Source organism: Haliotis asinina, chromosome 2 (assembly GCF_037392515.1).
Source record: "Haliotis asinina isolate JCU_RB_2024 chromosome 2, JCU_Hal_asi_v2, whole genome shotgun sequence".
Classification (NCBI taxonomy): domain Eukaryota; kingdom Metazoa; phylum Mollusca; class Gastropoda; order Lepetellida; family Haliotidae; genus Haliotis; species Haliotis asinina.
The window spans coordinates 43,158,706-43,179,066 of NC_090281.1; the positions used below are offsets into that span (position 1 = coordinate 43,158,706).

The following is a 20,361-nucleotide window of genomic DNA, read 5'->3' on the forward strand; positions in this document are numbered from 1 at the left end:
CTAGGCACTGGTTCCATTTCCCACTGGGTACAGGGCCTATTTCTGGTGTCCCCTTTGGATATTGCTGGAATATTAATAAAAATGGCATAAAACCAGACTCATTCACTTTGCAGAAAGAATTTTTATCTCAGTTGACCTTTTTCAACCTTCAGATTCTTGTGAAATCCTACAAGATGAAAAAAGAAGTGATCTGCTTGCCAAGGCCACCTTCACCTTAAGACAGATGGTGGGGGACTCTGTGTCGCTCCCTGAGGCAGGAGACATTTTGGATGTGTTCGGGAGGGTCAGTACTTCAACCAAGCTTAATGGCCACGAAATACAGTCTGTGCATGTTGAATTAATTATGTATTCCATGTCAAACTTTGATGTAATGTTTGTGTCAAAGAAGCGACCGTAAAATACACTCACCCACGAGTAGCCTCCCCTTTTTCTGAGTAATGGGTCAGCTGTGACCACGCTTGTTACTCTCTTCTTATCGCCTGATGACGGTGCCTGGAGTTATATTGGGTCTCCACTACGGTGACTTTTCAACTGTTTCGGTCCTTTAACAATATTTATGTCGAAAGCGGTATTTGGTTTATTTATACGTATCACAATTTGTTTATTTGTGATTATTGTGTGTTTATATAGCACATATTTCGTGTTTACAGTGTAGATTACGGCTGTCAGCAGTTGACCCGCTCTTACTTTCTCCAGCGTGTAAGCCCTTACGTTCGTCCACTATTTGCTGTGAATTTTGCAGAAATTCATCTGTTTCAGATTTATTGTATAAATTCGTTCTTTTCACAGGCGTGCGATGGACAGGCAATGTTGACATTCATTAGTCATGTCTAATCGGGTGATTTAGCTTCAGGTAACCTTTTTTTTTTCATTACCAGTCAGGCGTGTCCCCGGGGTTATGCCTTGGGTCCAGCGAGTCATCCCCTAGACCACAGAAGAGTACTTCATTGGGAACAGGGTTGTCGCAGCCTAAGAAGTCAAGATCACCATCGTCGCCGAAGACGAAGTCACCTGCAACGAAGTCGATGCTATACTTGGAGCAGAATGTCAACTGGCATTGAAACTCTGGGTTGTCAGTCAATGTAGACTTTGTCAGCAGCCTCGGTCATTGCAGCAGACATCTCTTTGAGTCAGACGTCACTGCACTCAACGCAGCCGTTCGACGCAGACACTTCTTGCAGCATGAGTCTGGGAAAGGTCATATTGAAAAAGAAAGAAGACTGCAATCTTCAGCTACGTCGACAGCTGCTCTGGGTGAGCACTCATCTAGATCTGCACTCCAGAGGATGAAGAGGAGGTGTATGCATGCACCTGTTCATTCACTGTCGTCCTTATCATCACATAGCACTTTGGAGAGAGATCCTCCTACCTCGTGTGAGTGACTATGCTCGTGTGAGTGAGGAAGCTCACGTGGGTGAGTGCACTTACAGGTCTACTCGTCAACGGAGAAGATCTTCAGCACTCTCCCCAGCTCGTTGAAGGCGCCGTCAGCATTGTCGTCCCCTTCAGACCTGGAATACATCGCACTCCCGGAAGGATAAAGACAAAAAGCTCTGCTATCTACAATTTCTGAGAAGTTATCTACGGCATGAAAGTCAGCAACAACAGCCTTTTCCACCTTTCAACGCTCGTCGTTTCCACCTTCACCGTATGGAGCCCTCCATCAGAGCACCAGTTGTAGACAAGGCATACAAGATCATCAGTAGTCCCCGCAACAGATCTTACAGGATAGACAACAAGCACCTTCTTCGGATGGAGCTGTCAATGAGACTCTCATCTCATCTCAAGTTCAGCAATCCTGCGAATGAGGAAGAGTGAATGATCCTGTCTACTTAGTCACTCAGAAGAAGGATCAGCAGTTTACATCCGAGCAGCTTGTCTCAACTATTGCGGGACTGAATCTACTTCCTCAACAAGATAGATTGAAGATGTAGTAAGGATGATCAACCAAAACTCCAGAGAAGCCATGATGATCAAGTCCATCGACACCTTGACAATAGTGTTTAAGCAGATAAGTCAGTGTTACACTAGCAAATCCAAGTTCTTCAGAGTCAAGAGAGCGAGAGATAAGATGTTTAAAACTGGAGCGTCCAGGAGGTAATCATTGAAGATCAGGGTCGGAACGACTGGAGATTTCCACTCTGATGTCTTCAACTCTGCTGGAAAAATTGGGGAATTCGCAATGATGAATACGTCACAAAGATTCTTCGAGAAGACTACAACATATTACTGCAAACTACACCTCCGATCACAAGAGATGACGGTATTATCTTTGATTTGAAAAATTGTGACACATCTACCTGGAAGACAGTTTGTCTACATCAGCTTCAAGCGGCGTAAGTCTCTCACCAAATAGCATGGTTATGGACAAGTCTAAATGCTAGCAAGGGTATCACCGGTTGAACAAGATTTCATGATGATCAGTCGTTTCCTACACCGGTGACATCACGTCTACAGTCTGATTGGTCTGCGAGAGACAACGCCCTGCGAAGAAAGATGATGACGTTACATCTAAATCTGATTGGTCCCCGAGAGACAATGCCCTGCGCAGAACGTGATGTTATTCTTCCAGTGTCAGGAAGTCGTCTACATTTGACTTTCAACGATGGAAAGATGTCGTTTATACACTAGATTACCAGTCTACAGCATCATCTGATTCTTCAGGCGGCATAGAGATCTTCTAACAGCATACTCAATGTTGCCTATCAGGAGGCTTGCAGCAATGAATGGCAGTTTCTGATCTGACAGCCAGCCAGCTATAAATAGACTTCCTTGGAATGTCAGCTCGTTCATAATGAACAGCATTGATGATCTGAAGACGAAGAATGACGCATGTTCATGGCATACAAGCTCATCATGAGAGAAGTCAACTCAGTCTACAGTTGGACTTCACTGTCAGGCTACTAACTCGAATGACTTGAGAATCCACACTCCTCAGGATTGGATTCATCACTACATTGAATACGTTGATCAGTGGGTCAAAGTTCAAGCTGATGATTAGATTAGAATTAGTTCTACTCTCTCTGTTATCACTACGTCAGTGACAATATCTACTTGATCTGATCACGTCACCTCAGGATATGACCAGACGAAGATGCCTACTACAAGGTCTATGAGAGCGGTTCCTGAGTCACAGTTTCACGTCCTGACCGGGTTACGACGATGGACCTCTTGAGACCATACCCGCTTTAGTAGACTCGCCAGTCAATGTCTGCACAGGAACTTGCATGTTAGAGATGGCATTCAACAACCATCTCTCTCCAAGGATAGAGTGTCCATCTAAACAACAAGGTTTCAGCAGGTTTCTGGAAGAAGGAAGATCGAGCTCTTCATATCAACCAGTTGGAGATGAAAATGGTGATGCATGTTTTCCATCATTGGTTGACAACACTGAGAGACAAGCTACTGATGATCCACATGGACAACTCAACAGTAGCCTTCTACATAAACCAGGGTCAACGAGACCTCCATCTCTACTACACTTGATGTTTCTACTATTCAACGTGGTAGACAGTCTGTATCTCCAAATAAAAGCATCTCACATACCAGGAGCCTGCAACATCAAGGCAGACATCTTATCTCATCCTCTTCATCCATCACCAACAGAGTATATGCTGCATCGAGAGACATCTCAACAAATCAGCTGAAGATTCAGATCACTCCAAATTGACTTACTTGCAACAAGGTTCAACTAACAGACAGCAACCTTTTGTGTCACCGGTACCAGATCTAACTTGGGCATCAGACGCTCTCGGCATCTCGTGGGAAGGACTAAACGCATCCGTGTTCCCCCCTCCAGTGCTGCTACCAAGAGTCATCAAGAAAATCAGACAGCTGCCAGGTCAACCGGACAGGCAGTTCCCCATACCAGCCTTGTCTTCAGTCCTTGGATCTGTTATACTGAGAGCCAAAAAAGCAGCAGGATTGGAACATCCACAAGCCTCCAACCCACATGAAGTTAGAGCCTTGGCCTCTACTCTAGCGCTACTTGGGAATTGCTCGCTATCAATTATAATGGAGGGCTTCTTTTGGAAGTTAAACATGGTGTTTGCCAACCATTGCCTACAAGACATAGCCACGGAGGACATCGCTTGCATTCATCAGTTTGGGCCTCTTGTCACTGCTCGTGGAAAGTCCATGCACATGTCTTAAACGGATTAGCAGGAGTGATTATGACCCTGTACTCGTAATGAAGATACTTGTACGTGGAGAGGGGTCAACTAGTCTGGATTACAATATCTTGACAGTTAGTTCTAGCAGAAACTAGCAGGACCCTAGTTATTTCTGATGTCATCACAGTCCAGTCAACGAAGCCTTCTGCAGAAGACAAGTTTGACTGGATGTGATCCCCCACAATCTACAATGAATATTAGAAGAACAGGGCCAAATTATCGCCATTACAAGTTCCCTTTGGGGTGGGGGAATTATTGGACGTAATTTTGACAGCCAGCAGAATCCAGCGTGGCCTGACCCACTGCCGTTTCTGTCGGATTCTGCAAGCAATTAAGCATGAGTCAGGATAAGGAAAAATATGTAATCTACTGAATAAAATTGATATTTTATACTTGTCCTAACTCACAACGAAAGCCCTCCCTGCTGCCCCTCACAGGCATGCTGAATTCCTATAATTCTCGTGTCAGGTGTTTTACAGGGGCGAGTGACAAGCGTGGTTGGTCAGCTGGCCAATTACGCGGGAAAGGGGAGGCTACTCGTGGGTGAGTGTATTTTTTCCGTCTGCTTCTTTTAGAAGGGAACTTCAAGGGATTTCAGGTATTCCACTACCTTCGACAAGGAAGAGGAGATAAGCAATTAAGCATGAATTAGGATAAGTATAAAATATCAATTTTATTCAGAAAATTACTTTGTCATTTATTGATGGCTTAATATACCTTACTGACCGTGAAAAATCAAACAAAGAAAGTTTAAGTGTACAATGGCAAATGAAAAGTGCAATATTTTATTTTGTTTCTTTACTTTGGTTTACTATGCTTGAAATGAAGCACCTGGGATACTGAACCAAGTAAGAGTTGGTGAGAGACAAGTCAAGTGTAATGAAGATTTTCATTGGCTGTGGGTTTTTTTGTTATTTTTATACCTTCCAGGCTATTTGTTTACACTGTATAGCCTGATAGGTGTTAAGTTCAAATTGTATGAGGTCGATTCAGTTGTTTGTTGCATATTGACATCACATGTCAATAAAACAGACAGTGAGTTTTGTCTGTGACGTAGGCTGCTTGTCACAGTCAGCATGTTTTTGTTTTTTTATGTCACAAGTAGTCTATTTACTTGTTTGTGTCCGCCAACTCCTGCTCATGACCCTATAATCTGGGCATCCTGCTTCAAATTGCTAGGATGTATTCACTGAGCATGTGCTATGTATCCAGTTAAAAACCACTTTTCACCCCACCTTGTTTTTCAACTATAGAAGTTGAATTTGCATTTTTGATGATTTGTGACTAAGTCCATACTGAAAGGTGTCAGGGTCTGCAAAGTTGTGTTTTGCATAGCATGTAGGGTTTAACCCGTTTGCGTTGAAATGATGTTGGTTGTTTAATTTCAGATGGTAATTAACACATTCTCAATCTGCGATGGTGAGATGCAGCCGATTGGGTCAGGAGTATATCTCAGGTGTGTGAACATAATAGTTCCAGATACAATTTCTTGTGATTTTTCTTTTGTTAAAGTACTGGTTGTTTGTAACTGAATCACCAGCAAAACTGGAAGGAAATGCATCAGGTGCTGATTGTTATTTCCATTTTAGTTTAAGAGATATTCACACTTGCGTGGCCCTGTGCAGGAGGAGAGTGGTTACCTGGTGAGATAGGTTGTATGGCTATAACCTTTTAGTGCCTCACAGATGGGTATTCGGGTAATATTAATGAGATTGGTAGGACATGGAGTTAGTTCGTGGTGCCATGGTATGTCTAGAGATGGACAACCAGACAGCTCTGAGTTACATCCTGGAGCAAGGCTGCATTATGTCTTGTCACTCCTTTAGGAGACATTGCTGTTTCTACTGTGGTGCAGGCAATTCAATGTACTGTTGATGTCAGTTTATCTCCAAGGAGTAGACAATTCATGCAGATGCTCTCTCAAGGCATATACTAGCCCCAGATGAGTGTACGCTCGATCAGAGGATTTTCAGGATTATCCCTGTTGTTGGGGTCGTTCCAGGTGGATTTGTTTGCCTGTAGAGTGACGAACCAGATACTGATGTTTTGCTCTCAGATTCCGGATCCAGTGGAGAAAACAAACGCTTTTCAGCTTGATTGAATAGACAGGGTGTTCCCACTGATACGTTATTTCCAAGGTCCTATCACAGCCAGCTGCTCAACCAATTTGACTTCTTGTGCTCCTGGCACCTCTGTGGTTGGCTCTAAGTTGGGATTTGACCGGAACTACTATGCCAGATTGGGTGGGCAATTCGAGCATGCATTATACATGGAGAAATGCACATCATAATGCAATAGTAATTTAGACTGCCATGGAAACTCATTTTTTGTACTATTCTTGTCTTCTTTTGAACAGAAAAAATCTGGTAACCAATCAGAAAGGAATGTATGGTCTGCTATATGTGTTGTTATAATTCTTATTGTTTTTGCAGCCCCTCACTGTTAGACCACAGCTGTGTCCCTAATGCTGTTGCTGTGTTCACTGGGACAACCCTCTCAGTCAGGTGTCTGACAGATATACCTGGTGACCAGCCCACACAAGTAAGTGTCCCTCCCTCACATGCATTTCATCACCTGTGAAGATCTTGTTTAGAATTGATCTTCAGTATCCCATTCTTGTTGTAAGAGGTAACTGATGGGACTTGCTTGACTCATGATATCATATCTCAGTTGGATTGTCCATACTTGATTGTTTACAGACTGCTGCCATATGGCTGGAATATTGCTGAGTGCAACAACCGACCAACAAACATTTCATTTGTATCACAAATAATACCAACTTGGCAGTATGTCTGGAGGTAGTAAACAGTAAAATATACTAGTCCTGTCTGATCTTGGATGGTCCAGGACAAAGTTATTAAGATGATTCCTAATTAGTTTCTCTTTGTCTTGTATGTACTATTTCTGCAAGAATATTTACAATAAATGAAGACAAAATTGCAGGTTAATTTATGAAAAATTTGAAAGTACCTATTGAAAAATAGTTGGATGGTAAACACATCTGTTAGTGAGAAAATTGGCTGAAGTAGAGCCACTGGACTAACACTTGCTATTTACGACCAATACTGGCCATATGTCGTCTGTTTGGGAGAGAGTGAGTTTAGTTTTACAACGCCTTTAGCAATATTCCAGGTATATGGCAGAAGTCTAAATGATCGAGTCTGAACCAGACAATCCAGTGATAACAGCAGGAGTATTGATCTGTTTGATTGGAAACCAATTATGTGTCAACAAAGTCAGTGAGCCTGACCACCTGATCGCCTCTTACAACAAGCATAGTCGACTTTTATGGAAAACATTGATTACTGAAGTCCTATTCTACCAATCTTCACGGGTCTCCTCAGTTTGCAGCACATTCACAAACAGATGTTAGGTCAGCCACTCTGTCCAATATATAGAAGCTGTTGGTCCATTTGGTGTCAGGTCCATCATGTTGTCTCATTGACTTTCCACATTTAATGACTACACCCTTTCACTTATGAGTTGCAGTCTCTGGCAAATTATTCTATGTATTCACAGCAGGATTTGGGATTGAGTAGTTTGGTCTGTTATCACTGTGCCATTTCATCTGCATTATTTTTCCTTATCCTGACTCATGTTTAATTGCTTATCTCCTCTTTCCGGATGAAGGTAGTGGAATACCTGAAATCCTTTGAGGTAGGCTTCTAAAAGGAGCATACGTAAAATGCACTCACCCACGAGTAGCCTCCCTTTACACGCACACATGGTCAGCTAATCGGCCATGATTGTCACCCTCTTCCTATAATGAGGGCGTCTGGAGGCACCTGGGGTCCCTGATACGGCAATAAGTTCTTCAGTTATTTTGGTCCTTTAACTAAATTTATGTTGTATGTGGTATTTGGCTTCGTATATGCATCATATTTTATCAATTTTGTGATTATTGTGTCTTTATTTAGCATGTATTTCATCAAGCGAGATTTAGTCTCAGTTGATGAAATAGTGTCTACAGTGTAGATTACAGCTGTCAGCAGTTGACCTGCACTTAGTTTACCCAGGGTGTAAGCCCATATGTTCTTCTGATAGTAGTAAATTTTGCAGCAATTTATCTGATTCAGAATTTACTTTATATACTCGGCCTGTTTACAGACGTGTGAGGGACAGGCAATGTCGGCTTACATTAGCCATGTCTGAAGTGGGTGAATTGAATTCGGATAACCGTTTATCTGTTTCTGCTGAGATTCATTCCAGTGGTATGTCTGGCGTTTCTCCAGATCATATCTGGGGTCCAGCGAGTCGTCCCCTAAACCACAGAAGAGATCTTCTTTAGAGACAGGGCCGTCGCAGTCTAGGAAGTCTAGATTGTTGAACACCAAGTCCTCTTCTTCCAAATCATTGCAGAATCAACATTCTTCAATGAAGGAATCGTTTGGGGAAGAGATCGTCCCTCTGCACGAATGACACATCTTCGACGAGCCACCGTTGATTCTATGCAGCGAGCAAGATATCAAGCAACATAGTCAATGTGCATCGTCGTCTAGATCGACCCCCCGAGGGCATCATCAACGCCTCAGACTTTGTCAGCAACATCGGTCATCGCAGCAGACGACTCTAGAACTCAGCCATCACTACACTCAACGTAGTCGTTCGACACAGGCGCCTTTCTGCAGCAGCTTACGACGCAGATGATTAGCTTAATGGAGTGGTGGTTTGATGAAGAAAGAGAACTGCATTCGTCAACAATGTCATCTAGATCTGCACTCACACCTGAAGATGAAGAGGAGGCATATGCACACACCCGCACGAGATCGTCACCAGAGTCCGTCATCTTGCCGCAGTCCAGAGAGAAATCCACCCACGCCGATTGAGTGCACCCGCACGAGTGGTTATACTTGTGCGAGTAAGGATTCTCACTTGCGCGGGTGCACTAGCGGGTATACTCGTCAATGCAGAAGACCTTCCTCTGTCTCCCCAGCTCATCAAAGGCGCTGTCAGCAGTCATCATCCCCTTCAGACTTGGACTCACATAAGAGGGATTGTCGGCATACAGTGAATGTGTTGCACTCTCAGAGGGAAGATCGATACTGCCAAGCATCATCGCCAGAGGAAGGTCTCTTTTCAGACTGTGAAGTCACATCATTGATCACGAATGGCTTCTACTTAGTCTCACCATTCAAGGACTCCAACGAAGTTAATACTTATAAGATGAAGAATGACGACATCAATACGCTAACGTTCCCGCCGATAGCTCCGATTTCTACAATTCCTGAGATTTTATCTACAGTGTTCAAGTCAGCAACCAAGTTTCATCAACAACATGTGCCGTCCTTCAACGTCCTTCAACACTTGTCGTTTCCCTCTTCATCGCATGGAGCCCTTCATCAGAGCACCAGATGTAGACGAAGCATATAAAGTCATCAGCACAGCCTGTAACAGATCTTACAAGGTAGACGACAACAGGCTTGCTCAACTCGACACCACTATGAGACGCACCTTCTTTGATCTAGCTTGATCTAGAGCCATCAAAGTCCACTACACCAACAAGTCCCCGTTCTCCAGGGTACAAAGAGCAAGGGATAAGAAGTTTAAAGCTCGAGGAGAGAAGTCAACTTCTTTTCGTCGCCCCTTAGGAGGAAACAAGCACCCTCAGATGTCCGGCCGTTCGTCTAGGGATGGAAGAGGCGGTACATTGAAGATCAGGTCCACAACGACTGGAGTCTTCCACCCTCAGCCGTTCCCGTACAGCTGTCTCAAGTGGGTGGACTCTTCAACTCTACTGGAAGAATTCTCAATGACGACGACTACATCATGAAGATTCAGCCAGACAGCAACAAAATTCCCCTGGAAAATACCCCACCGCTCACAAGACTAGGATGGTTAGTAAATCATCTGAAGTCGGTATTGGAACCTCAACAAGATTTGAAGTTCCTCGGGATCCGTTTCATCATAACATTGAATCAGATTGTTGTCCCAGAGGACATATAGGTCAAGATTTAAAGACATGATATAGCATGCACTACTCTCTCCATTGACACTTTAACAATGGCAGTGTTTACTAGGTCTCCTCATGTCAACACAAGATATGACCAGAAGAGGAAGAATACGGCTGCGTCCGTTACAAAGCTTCTTGAATCTTCATCTCTTCATCTGACATTCCTCTCCCAGACAGTGTGAAGCCCTTTCAACTTTGGTGGACTCGCCAATCGAACGTCTGCGCAGGGACTTATATGTTAGAGCTGGCATTCAACAACCATCCCTACGTAGACGCATTCTCTGCAAGGATGGGGAGCCTATCTAGACAACGAGGTAGCAGCAGGGATCTGGAACAAAGAAGATCAAGCTCTTCACATCAACCAGTTGGAGATGAAGGCAGTCATTCATTCCATCCATCACTTGTCGACAACACTGAGAGACAAGCCACTGATGATTCACACAGACAACTCAACAGTGGCCTTCTACATAAACAAACAAGGGTCAATGAGATCGCCATCTCTATTACACCTGATGTTTCAACTCTTTGACAAAGTCGACAGTCTGAATCTCCGAATAAAAGCATCTCCCATACCAGGAGCCTGCAACATCAAGGCAGACAACTTTTCTTGTCCTCTTCATCCATCACCAACAGAGTGGATGCTGCATTGGGAGGCATTTCAACTAATCAGCCGGACATTCGGATCCCCGCAAATTGACTTATTTGCAACAAGGTTCAACTAACAGAAAACAAACTTTGTGTCACCAGTACCAGATCCGTTAGCCTGGGCAACAGATGCTGTCAGCATCCCGTGGGAAGGACTAAATGCATTTGCGTTTCCCCCTCCAGTACTGCTACCAAAGGTCATCGAGAAGATCAAACAGACAAAGCGCCTACAACTGATTTTGGTTGCTCCTTACTGGCCAATGAGACATTGGTTTCCCACATTTATAGAAGAGTTAGGACAACCAGCGCTACAACTACCAGGTTTGAAGAATCTTCTCGTCCATCCCCACACGAAACAGGTGCACGGCAACCCATCTGCATTCCGACTTCACATGTGGACCTGTTTAAAACACAGAGGATACTCAGCGAGAGCAGCGAGTGAAAGTTGTTACTTTAGCCTTACGGAAATCCATTCGCACCCTATATGATGACAAGTGGAAGCGATTTGAGACATACGCCAGAAGAAAGGCTTCACGGCGATGAAGGTGACACATCTGCAGCTAGCAGGTTATTTTATCATCTCTGACATTCCAGAGGTCTGAAAGGCTCTACATTATCCACATCCTTAGCAGTGCTAAGCTCAGTCATCACCATGAAAACAGGGATCAAGCTGACTAAAGTACCCGAGCTACTCAACTTACTACGCTCCTTCAAGTTGGAAGATCAACAACGTAGATTTAGAGCTCCAACATCTCACAAGTGATGCATACAAGCCACTTGACCGGACTTCATTTGAACTGCTGACTCAGAAGACGTTTTTACTTGCCTGCACAGCTGCACGAATGTCAGAAATTCATGCTGTAGACTTCAACTGCACATGGTTTGATGCAAGTGATCAAAAGACAGCTCATCTTTATTGTGAAATATCAACTGCCAGGTCAACCGGATAGACAATTCCACATACTGGCATTATCTTCGATCTTTGGACCTCATCATACTCAAGGCCAATCATTATGTCCAGTCAGAGCATTGAAAATATGCCTCGCACGTACCAAGTCTAGAAGGCAACATTTCAAGCGCCTCTTTATCCCTGTATCTACTGAGACACCTACGGAAGTATCCTGCAACTCTATCTCAGTGTGGATCAGAGCTGTTATATTGAGAGCCTACAAAGCAGCCGGATTGGAACCTCCACGAGCCTCCAACCCACATGAAGTCAGAGCCTTGGCCTCTACACAAGCGCTACATGGAAATTACTCACTATCAACTATAATGGAGGGCTTCTTTTGGAAGTTAAACATGGTGTTTGCCAACCATTATCTACGAGACATAGCCACGAAGGACGTCTCTGGCATTCATCAGTTTGGGCCTCTTGTCATTGCTCAGCAACTAACAGTTGTACTTGTAATGAAGATACTTGTACATGAAGAAGGGTTGCAGCTAGTCTTGATTACAATATCTTGACATTTAGTTGCATCAGAAACAACAGGACGCTAGTTATTTTTGATGTCATGTTCCAGTCAACGAAGCCCTCTACAGAAGACAAGTTCGACTGGATGTGATCCATCCAGAATCTACAATGAATATTAGAAGAACAGGACCGAATTATCGCTGTTACAAGTTCCCGAAGGGAAGGGGGAGGGTGGGAATATTGGACGTAATGTTGATTCATGACGAAAGCCCTCCCAGCTGCCCCTCACAGGCACGCTGAATTCCTATAATTCTTGTGTCGGCCGATTATTAAGGAGAGAGTGACAATCATGGTCGATCAGCTGACCATGTGCGCGGGTACAGGGAGGCAACTCGTGGGTAAGTGTATTTTTTGCGTCCACTTCTTTTAGAAGGGAACTTAAAGGGATTTCAGGTATTCCACTACCTTCTCCAGGGAAGAAGAGATAAGCAATTAAGCATGAGTCAGGATAAGTATAAAATGTCAATTTTATTCAGAAAATTACAATTTGTCCTTTACAGGTGCTTATCAGTTACATCGACCAGCTAGCGCCCTCTTGTGAGCGGAGGAAACAACTCAAGGAGCAGTACTACTTCACATGTCAGTGTCGAAGATGCACAGAGGCAGACATGGTAGGTGAAAGTAGGTTGATTTTGTAGCAGGATAAGGGGTGCTACGGTTTCAAAGACGACCAGTGCCTGCTGGGGTGTGAGTTGTGTCTTCTGCCATAAGTTTTTTGTGCTCAGATATATATTTTGGTTTTCTTTCCTTTTCACTGAGATAAATGATGCTCAGGTGATGGTGTGCAGCATCTACCTCAATGATACAGCATTTCTGTCTTAAACACAGAGCACTGGTAGATGAGCAGGGAGCAGAAATCAGCTGTCCGTCCGTCCGTCATGTCATATGTACAAGGTGCTCCTAGACTATCTAAAATGTGCTGATGATTGTAAAGAATAAAACAGACAACTTAAAACCGGCCAGTCAGAGTTTAAAGAATAACTTGCCCTCTAAGTTGAGAACAAAAGAATTGTTCTCCCACAGTAGAGCAAGGACCATCTTGGGGTAATGAAGCTGGAGATAAATATCATACTTACTGTAATAAAATCCTACTCCAATAAATTCTACCACAACCAAACTCTTTAAAAATGATACCCTATTTACACAAATAAATAAAATGTGAAAATATGACTCTACCTCTTCTGTCATTGTCTTAACGCTTGCATTCATGGCCCGAACAATGCTGCATAAAACAACGTTTGCTCACCATGTTTCTCTGGTTCCACTTTTTCCCCATTTTCCCTGATGTCATCCTACTACAGCTGATCTTTTTCTGCTTTTTATGCAACATGCAAATGTGCTCTCTGTACGCCCAATGAAGAGGAAGGACACATTAAAAATAATCACCTCTTCAAAAATGCACAATATTATTTATTGAATGCACAGCTGATGTATGACTTTCCTCGTGTTTTGTTGTTTCTTCCAGGACAGTTACGTGCATTGTTTCATCCACTAGTCAACATGATCCATGATTCATTCCAGGCTTTAAAGAAGTTATCAAAACATACATTTCTGTACACTTTTCCTTCACAGGACCAACATATTCCCTACAAGGGCCATTAAATTCCCCGGACTCCAATGTTTATGAGTCAAGATGCCTTGATATTACTTGAATCGAACCGTATCACTTCATGAAATCAAGAAAGAGACTTTCGCTTGTCATGTCGGACACCGAATTCGATTCCCCAGATGGGTACAGTGTGTGAAGCTCATTTCTGGTGTCCCTTGCCATGATATTTCTGCAATATTGCTGAGAGTGGCGTAAAATAATACTCCCAGACATGTCTTCATGAACTGTGGAATCTTCGTGTCCTTGTACTGTGGGCATGTGCAGAACCTTCATATTGCCACCTCAAGGGCCAAGGTGCCGTTGTCTTCGACAGCATATCAACTTAGTTTTGTGATTTTCAGCACTTAACAGTGCGAGAAACATTTTATTGTGGGTTCAAATTTCAGATCTGCCAGATTTGTAACTAGGGGTGAAGTGGTATGCCTTGCCATGGTTCAGTATGTGTCTCAGTTTGCTACAATGCGGTGTGGTTCATTAACAATAGAATTAGGATGAACATTTTGTGGAAAGGCACTGTTGGTTTGGTTAAAGTTCTGAGCAAAAATCCTCTTAGAATTGGAACCCAAACGAAAGTGCCTTATTACACGATCTCTTTCATCCAATCGAAGTAACATGAGTTGTTGACAATAGCGGCACAGAGACGTCAGAAACTGTAGCTACATGAAGATTTCACCTAGAATTATATTACATGGAATATTTGTGATGTGCATACAGTAAGAAGATACTTTTGGTACCAAACACACCATATTTTCAGAGTGAATTTTGGTGTATTGAACCGAAAACCCAATACCACGGTATGAATACACCACAGTATGCTGCTCCATCCCAATTTGTTACATGAACTGTCTGCTAGCAATTCACAGAAGAGGTGACCAGGAGGCTGCCATGCTGTGGCATTACTGAAATACTACACAGATGGTCAGATAATGCTACATTGTTCATTGTCATGTAGTTAATATCCATTGAATGTGTTGAGTATCACATTTATTTCTACTTTTGAAACAGCTGTTGTTTTCTCAACAATTGCTTTGAGTTTTTTCAATTTATTCCATAGGGATTTGTTTTACTATGCATAGTTAATAATTGACCTGGTTGTGTGAATCATATTTATCCCAGTCTGTTCCATACTGTAGTACTTGTGGAACAAGTATCAGTTTCCCAGACCTAGACGGAAGTTATGAATACACTATGCCTTTTGGAAAGTAGTCAAATATCCTTTATATTTGGGTTGAGACTTTCTTAGTAATTCACAATTTTTTCTGTATCCTGACTCATGCTTATTTGCTTGTCTCCCTCTTCTATCCAAAGTTTTATTGGAAACTTGAAATCCCTTGAAGTTCCCTTCTTCAAAAGAGGACATAAATCATACTCTCCCGTGTATACCCTCCCTTTCCTCCATATTTGGAGCCAATAGTGGTCACATGACAAGCCATATTTGTCATTCTCTCCTTCACCCATCAGGAATGTTGTGTGGGTGACTTGGGGTCCCTATACGGCACATATCTCTTGTTTATTTTGGTCTTTAATCCAAATTTTGCTGTATAGGGTTTTTAGTGTGTGTATTTAATTGTATGATGTTAAACTTTTGTGTATAAATTACCTATTTTACACGTGTTTGCAACTTGTAACTATGGTTCATAGTTTGTTTACATGTTGATGAAAATTTGTTGATACCGGTTGTCAGTGTTCGATCCTCACCAATTATGTCTATCTTGCACAACAGTCTGTGCTTCTGATGTCCGCTGTGATCTTTGTCAACATTTATCGTCTAAAGAATTTAATCAACTTTTATTTGCTATTCTTAGACGTTCAAGATAGAAGGTAAGACGGTATCCATCAGTCTTGTCGGGTAAGGTAAATAATTGCACTAAGTACTGTGTTCTTGCTACAGCTGATGTTTGTAATTATTTTGAGATGTCGGGTGTATCTCAAGAGCGTGACTTTCTTTTTGTGAAGGACGCTGTATCGGCCAGAAGAGATCAAGATCAAAGGAATCATCTGTATCTTAGAGTAAGCGATCTAAATCTTCATCATCTACTACAAAGACTCGTTCCATCAGGACATTCTGCCTCCGGGTGCCTTCCACAAGTACCAACAGATCTAAATCTGCTGGACTGCTACTGCAACTGCTATGCAGCATAAGTCAATGGATGATTACCTTTGACGCAGACATCTTCAACGAAGGATGGCAGGTCTGCCAATTCAGCGCATGTACATTGTAGGTCAGGTGATGCATCAGTATTCGCTGATGAATATTCACCTTCACGAAATTCTACATTTTGATCCCAGACATGTCATGGAACAGCTCACGCAACACATGATGTCCTTCATAGAGTGGCTCTTTGCAGAAGAGAGAGCTGCCATGAAGGCACCCACAGCGAATGTTTGCATCCATGAAGACGCATCTTGTTCTCAAACCCAGTTGAATATTGAAGAGGACATGTGCAAATATTTACGTTCTCACATATTATCCCCTTTGTTAACTTCAGCGTCACTAAATCTGGATACATTCGTGAATTTGGCTCAACAGTAGTTCTCCAAGGATGAGATTCTAACAGCTTTCAACATCATAGTAGAAATGATTTTCCATGCAGAAGATCTCCTTGGAAATGAAAACGTTACATATCACCTTCACCATCTGATTTGGAAACACACACTTGTGTGCAGGTATCCTCTACCACAGGATGATTTCTCATTGAAGTATCAGTCTCTGTGCAGATATAGGAAGCCTTTACCAATTGCGTGCACAGATTACCGACTTCAAGATTCGTGCAGGAAAGATAGTACATGAAGGGACATATGTGTAGATGATAAATACAAGGAATTATGTGCTGAGGATTCACGCTTGGATAAATTTTCATGCAGATATAGGAGGCCTTTGCCAAGTGCACACAGGAAGTATCGGCTTGAAGATTTGCGCAGGATGGAAGATGCATAAACACCTGAAGGTTGCAATACAACTCCTTAGATAGATTCTTGGATGAAGGAGTGAAAGTTATTTTTTCTGTTGTGGATGTAATTGGGATGGTTATAGATTTACCGTTGAATGAATCTATGCTTGTATTTGAATACTGGAAGATCTCCAATGTTCATCGCAGGAATGATGATGGATGTGCGGTTCTACTCAGTCATTTATACATGTGCTCACTCGTGTATCTGCTGGACAAGCTGAACAGTGAAGTTACAGACAAGCCCGAATGTTACTGAAGGAATCGGTGATTGCACAAGATTTCATGATAATCATTTGACTATTCCAACATTAGAAAGACTTCACTTACAGCCCAGATAGCAATCTACTGTGTCTTCACGAGGCACAGATGTTTTATAGCAGCAGATTCAGTGTTGTTTATCAGGCAGTTTCTAGCAACAGATGACAGTTTCTGTCACGACAGCCAGCTATTAAGTCTTTACTGGAATGACAACTCGCTCACAGCGTAGAGTGTTGGCCATCTAAAGACGAAGAATGACACATTTTCATGGCTTATCGTCAAGATTCTAGTATCAACACCTAAAAGAATTCACCTTTCACAACTGCGGCACCTCGTTCATCCTCATGATGAAGCCAGCATAGACCTGCAAGACGCGTATCTGCATGTTCCTATACATCCACAGTCAAGGAATTCCTAAGATTCCTTTTCAATGGAGCATCCTACCATTTGGAATTTCACTGGCCCCTTTGTTGTTTACGTGGATAACAAAGCCTGTAGTAAATTACAACCGAAACAGGATCTGCAGTTTCTGGAGATATGGTTTGTCACATCTCTAAGCCGTAATTTGATTCTGAACAATCGGTGGAGCAAGATTCAAGCCGGAATTTCTCAAGCACTACTCTTTCCTTTGAAACTCTGCGATTTGCAATGCCTTCTAGGACTTCTAACCTCAGCCCAGGACATGACATGCAGAGGGGAGGTTACATTTACAGCTGCTTCGGCTGTTTGTGAATCTACATTTGACCAGCGTGCACCTGATTCAGTTATTGGAGAATCTGATACCCTATCTCCTCTGGTGGACTAAGGAATCAAATGTCTGCACAAGAACTTAAGTATCAGAGCCGGACTGCAACACTCATTTATGTTGCCACATCCCTTTAAGGATGGTGTGCTCGCTTCAACAACAAAGTGGCAGCAGGGACATGGTCAAATCAGGATTGTCGATAGCACATCAATTACAAATCAAGGCAGTAATCAATGCAATACAACATTGGTTGGAAGGGTTAAGAAATGCATTACTCATGGTCCACACAGACAACTTCACAGTGGCTTCTTGCATAAACAAACAGGGATCAACAAGATCGTTAAATCTGCTTCAACTGACTTTTCAACTTTTCAACATAGTCAACAAGTTGAACATTTACATAAAAGCATGTCATATTCCAGGAGCGAAGAACATTCTTGCAGTGTGAGACAGCCATCTCCAACAGAATGGATGCTACTCCAAGACGCTTGTCAGCTCATTGCTCAGGCGACAGGATCTCCACTCATAGATCATTTATTCTACCTGGTTCAACAGTCAGATAAGCATGTTTGTTTCTCCGGTTCCCGATGTTCGAGCATGGGTGACACAGACACTCTCAGCATATCCTGGGAAGGTCTGAATGCATACACATTTCCACCACCGGCATTAAAGGGGCACTGATGCAGAGCCATTTCCGTGGATTGGTGAAAACTTTTGTTATTGTTTTTCTCCTGTTAGTTACCCGGATGATATCCCAGAATTCGTGACTGGTTTGTGACCTCTGCTGTGCAGTCCGTAAGCGCAATTGATAGTTTAATTATAGACAGATCAACTTAGGTGAAGTCATTTTTACTTCATTACAAATGTATTATGAAAACAAATGAAACCCTTTGAAGGTTAATCATCTGCCAGTGGTAGAAATGGTAAAAAACTATTAGGACTGAAAAATAACGAAGCCAATGTACGTCTCTATATTTTGTCTCATAACCCTAATTTTTTTATTGTCAAATTTGTATGATTCTGAAAATTAATAAAAGAACACACGATCTGCTTATACTCATAGTAAATTTCTAACATAACAGCAACATTTATACATTGTATAGATGGCCAATGTGGATCCTATTTCACACACATACGCAATCTAGTGTGTGTTTTCTGTCATACAGATTCTGCTGAATGCTACAACAAATAAATTAAAACACTGCAAATAATGAATGTAAAACAGACTAATTTTATAGCAACAGTGTCAGGCTACTACCTTGTTCAGGAATATATCCATCAATATCCACGTAAAAGAAATCATATTCCGTTCATCTGCAGCTGGTAAATAATCCTGCTCTGTGTCGCGTGTCTTACAACTGTCTCATTTGCGAAAAAGTAACACATCGTTTCACGTCTTTCGTTAGTGAAAAACAGGGTGTAGTCATCTACACACACTGCCTTTTGACAAATCCGCTAGAAGATAAAAGTAATTAATCAGTTAGTGTGTTATCGGTTAATCCTTTGATGTTTGTTTGTTTTTGTAACTCAGCTGATAAACCCTCTTACATAACTTACGTAACATACAATAAATTTGCCATTACAGACCTTAATTTACAATGTTGAGTATTTACTCCAGACGGGAGAAATGCCAAATGGGCACCTTTGTTTAGTAACTGAAGTGGTGTTACAACTAATTATACCTGTTAGAAATTCATTAATTGACCATCCAGAGAATGATGACAAATAACACGTGTAGGTTTACACCATCAAATGCGAGTTACAGCAAGGAAGATGTAATCTCTGTGTCACATGCAGCCTGAAAACACTTATGGGCCGAAACTGTTTTGAGGATACCAACGGAATTTCATGACATAAGGAATACACACAGGCATTTGCTGTGTACTTGGGTAAATAGGTGAAATAAAGGTTTTTTTACGTAAGAAAATTTTCAGATTTCTCTACCAAACGCAAAGTCATCGTTTTTTGTTTACGAATTCAAATAAATCAACTGTGTGTTTTTATTATCATAAATTATAAACCATTGTAGCTACCATAGCTACCAAAATTTACGTATGATATTTGCTATCACAGCTGAACCAACACTCAAAACTACCTAAGTATAAAGCTTTGCAATCTTTTGGACTGAAACAAATGGCTTGATACGTGCCTGTAGACATCATATTTTCATGTAACATGATTAAATATCGAGGTTAAAAACACAGAAATAGGATCAAATTGGATCAGTAACTATACCATCCAAGCATCCGAAAAGAACTACACTGCTTGGATATTTTGTTACGATTAGACAAGGAATACCATGGATATCTTTAAACAAATGGCATATGATGGGCATCCGGCCTCCTGACTGTTGAGGAGAAGAAATTCTGCTAATATGGACAGGAGCCCAGTTCCTTTGTCCGTCATGGTCGAAGGAGCGGGTGCTGACCAATTTGTGGTTTGGTTTCGTAATTAGACCGTTGGCAAGAAACATTATTCGCTCCGCATCAGTGCCCCTGTAATACCTCAAGTACTAACAAAAATCAAACAAATAACAACACTGCAACTGACTTTGGTTGTG

At 42.1% G+C, this 20,361-nt stretch overlaps 1 protein-coding gene across 4 annotated transcripts in view; it reads left to right on the forward strand.

Moving 5' to 3' along the window:
• LOC137273738 (histone-lysine N-methyltransferase SMYD3-like) overlaps nucleotides 1–20,361 on the forward strand; it is a 71,669-nt gene that overhangs the window by 5,560 nt on the left and 45,748 nt on the right. For all 4 annotated transcript variants that reach the window (XM_067806554.1, XM_067806551.1, XM_067806552.1 and 1 more), the window contains exons 5-8: nucleotides 153–283; nucleotides 5,561–5,628; nucleotides 6,605–6,713; nucleotides 12,739–12,849. In XM_067806554.1, the coding sequence (XP_067662655.1) occupies nucleotides 153–283; nucleotides 5,561–5,628; nucleotides 6,605–6,713; nucleotides 12,739–12,849 (419 nt within the window). The remainder of the gene's footprint in view (nucleotides 1–152; nucleotides 284–5,560; nucleotides 5,629–6,604; nucleotides 6,714–12,738; nucleotides 12,850–20,361) is intronic.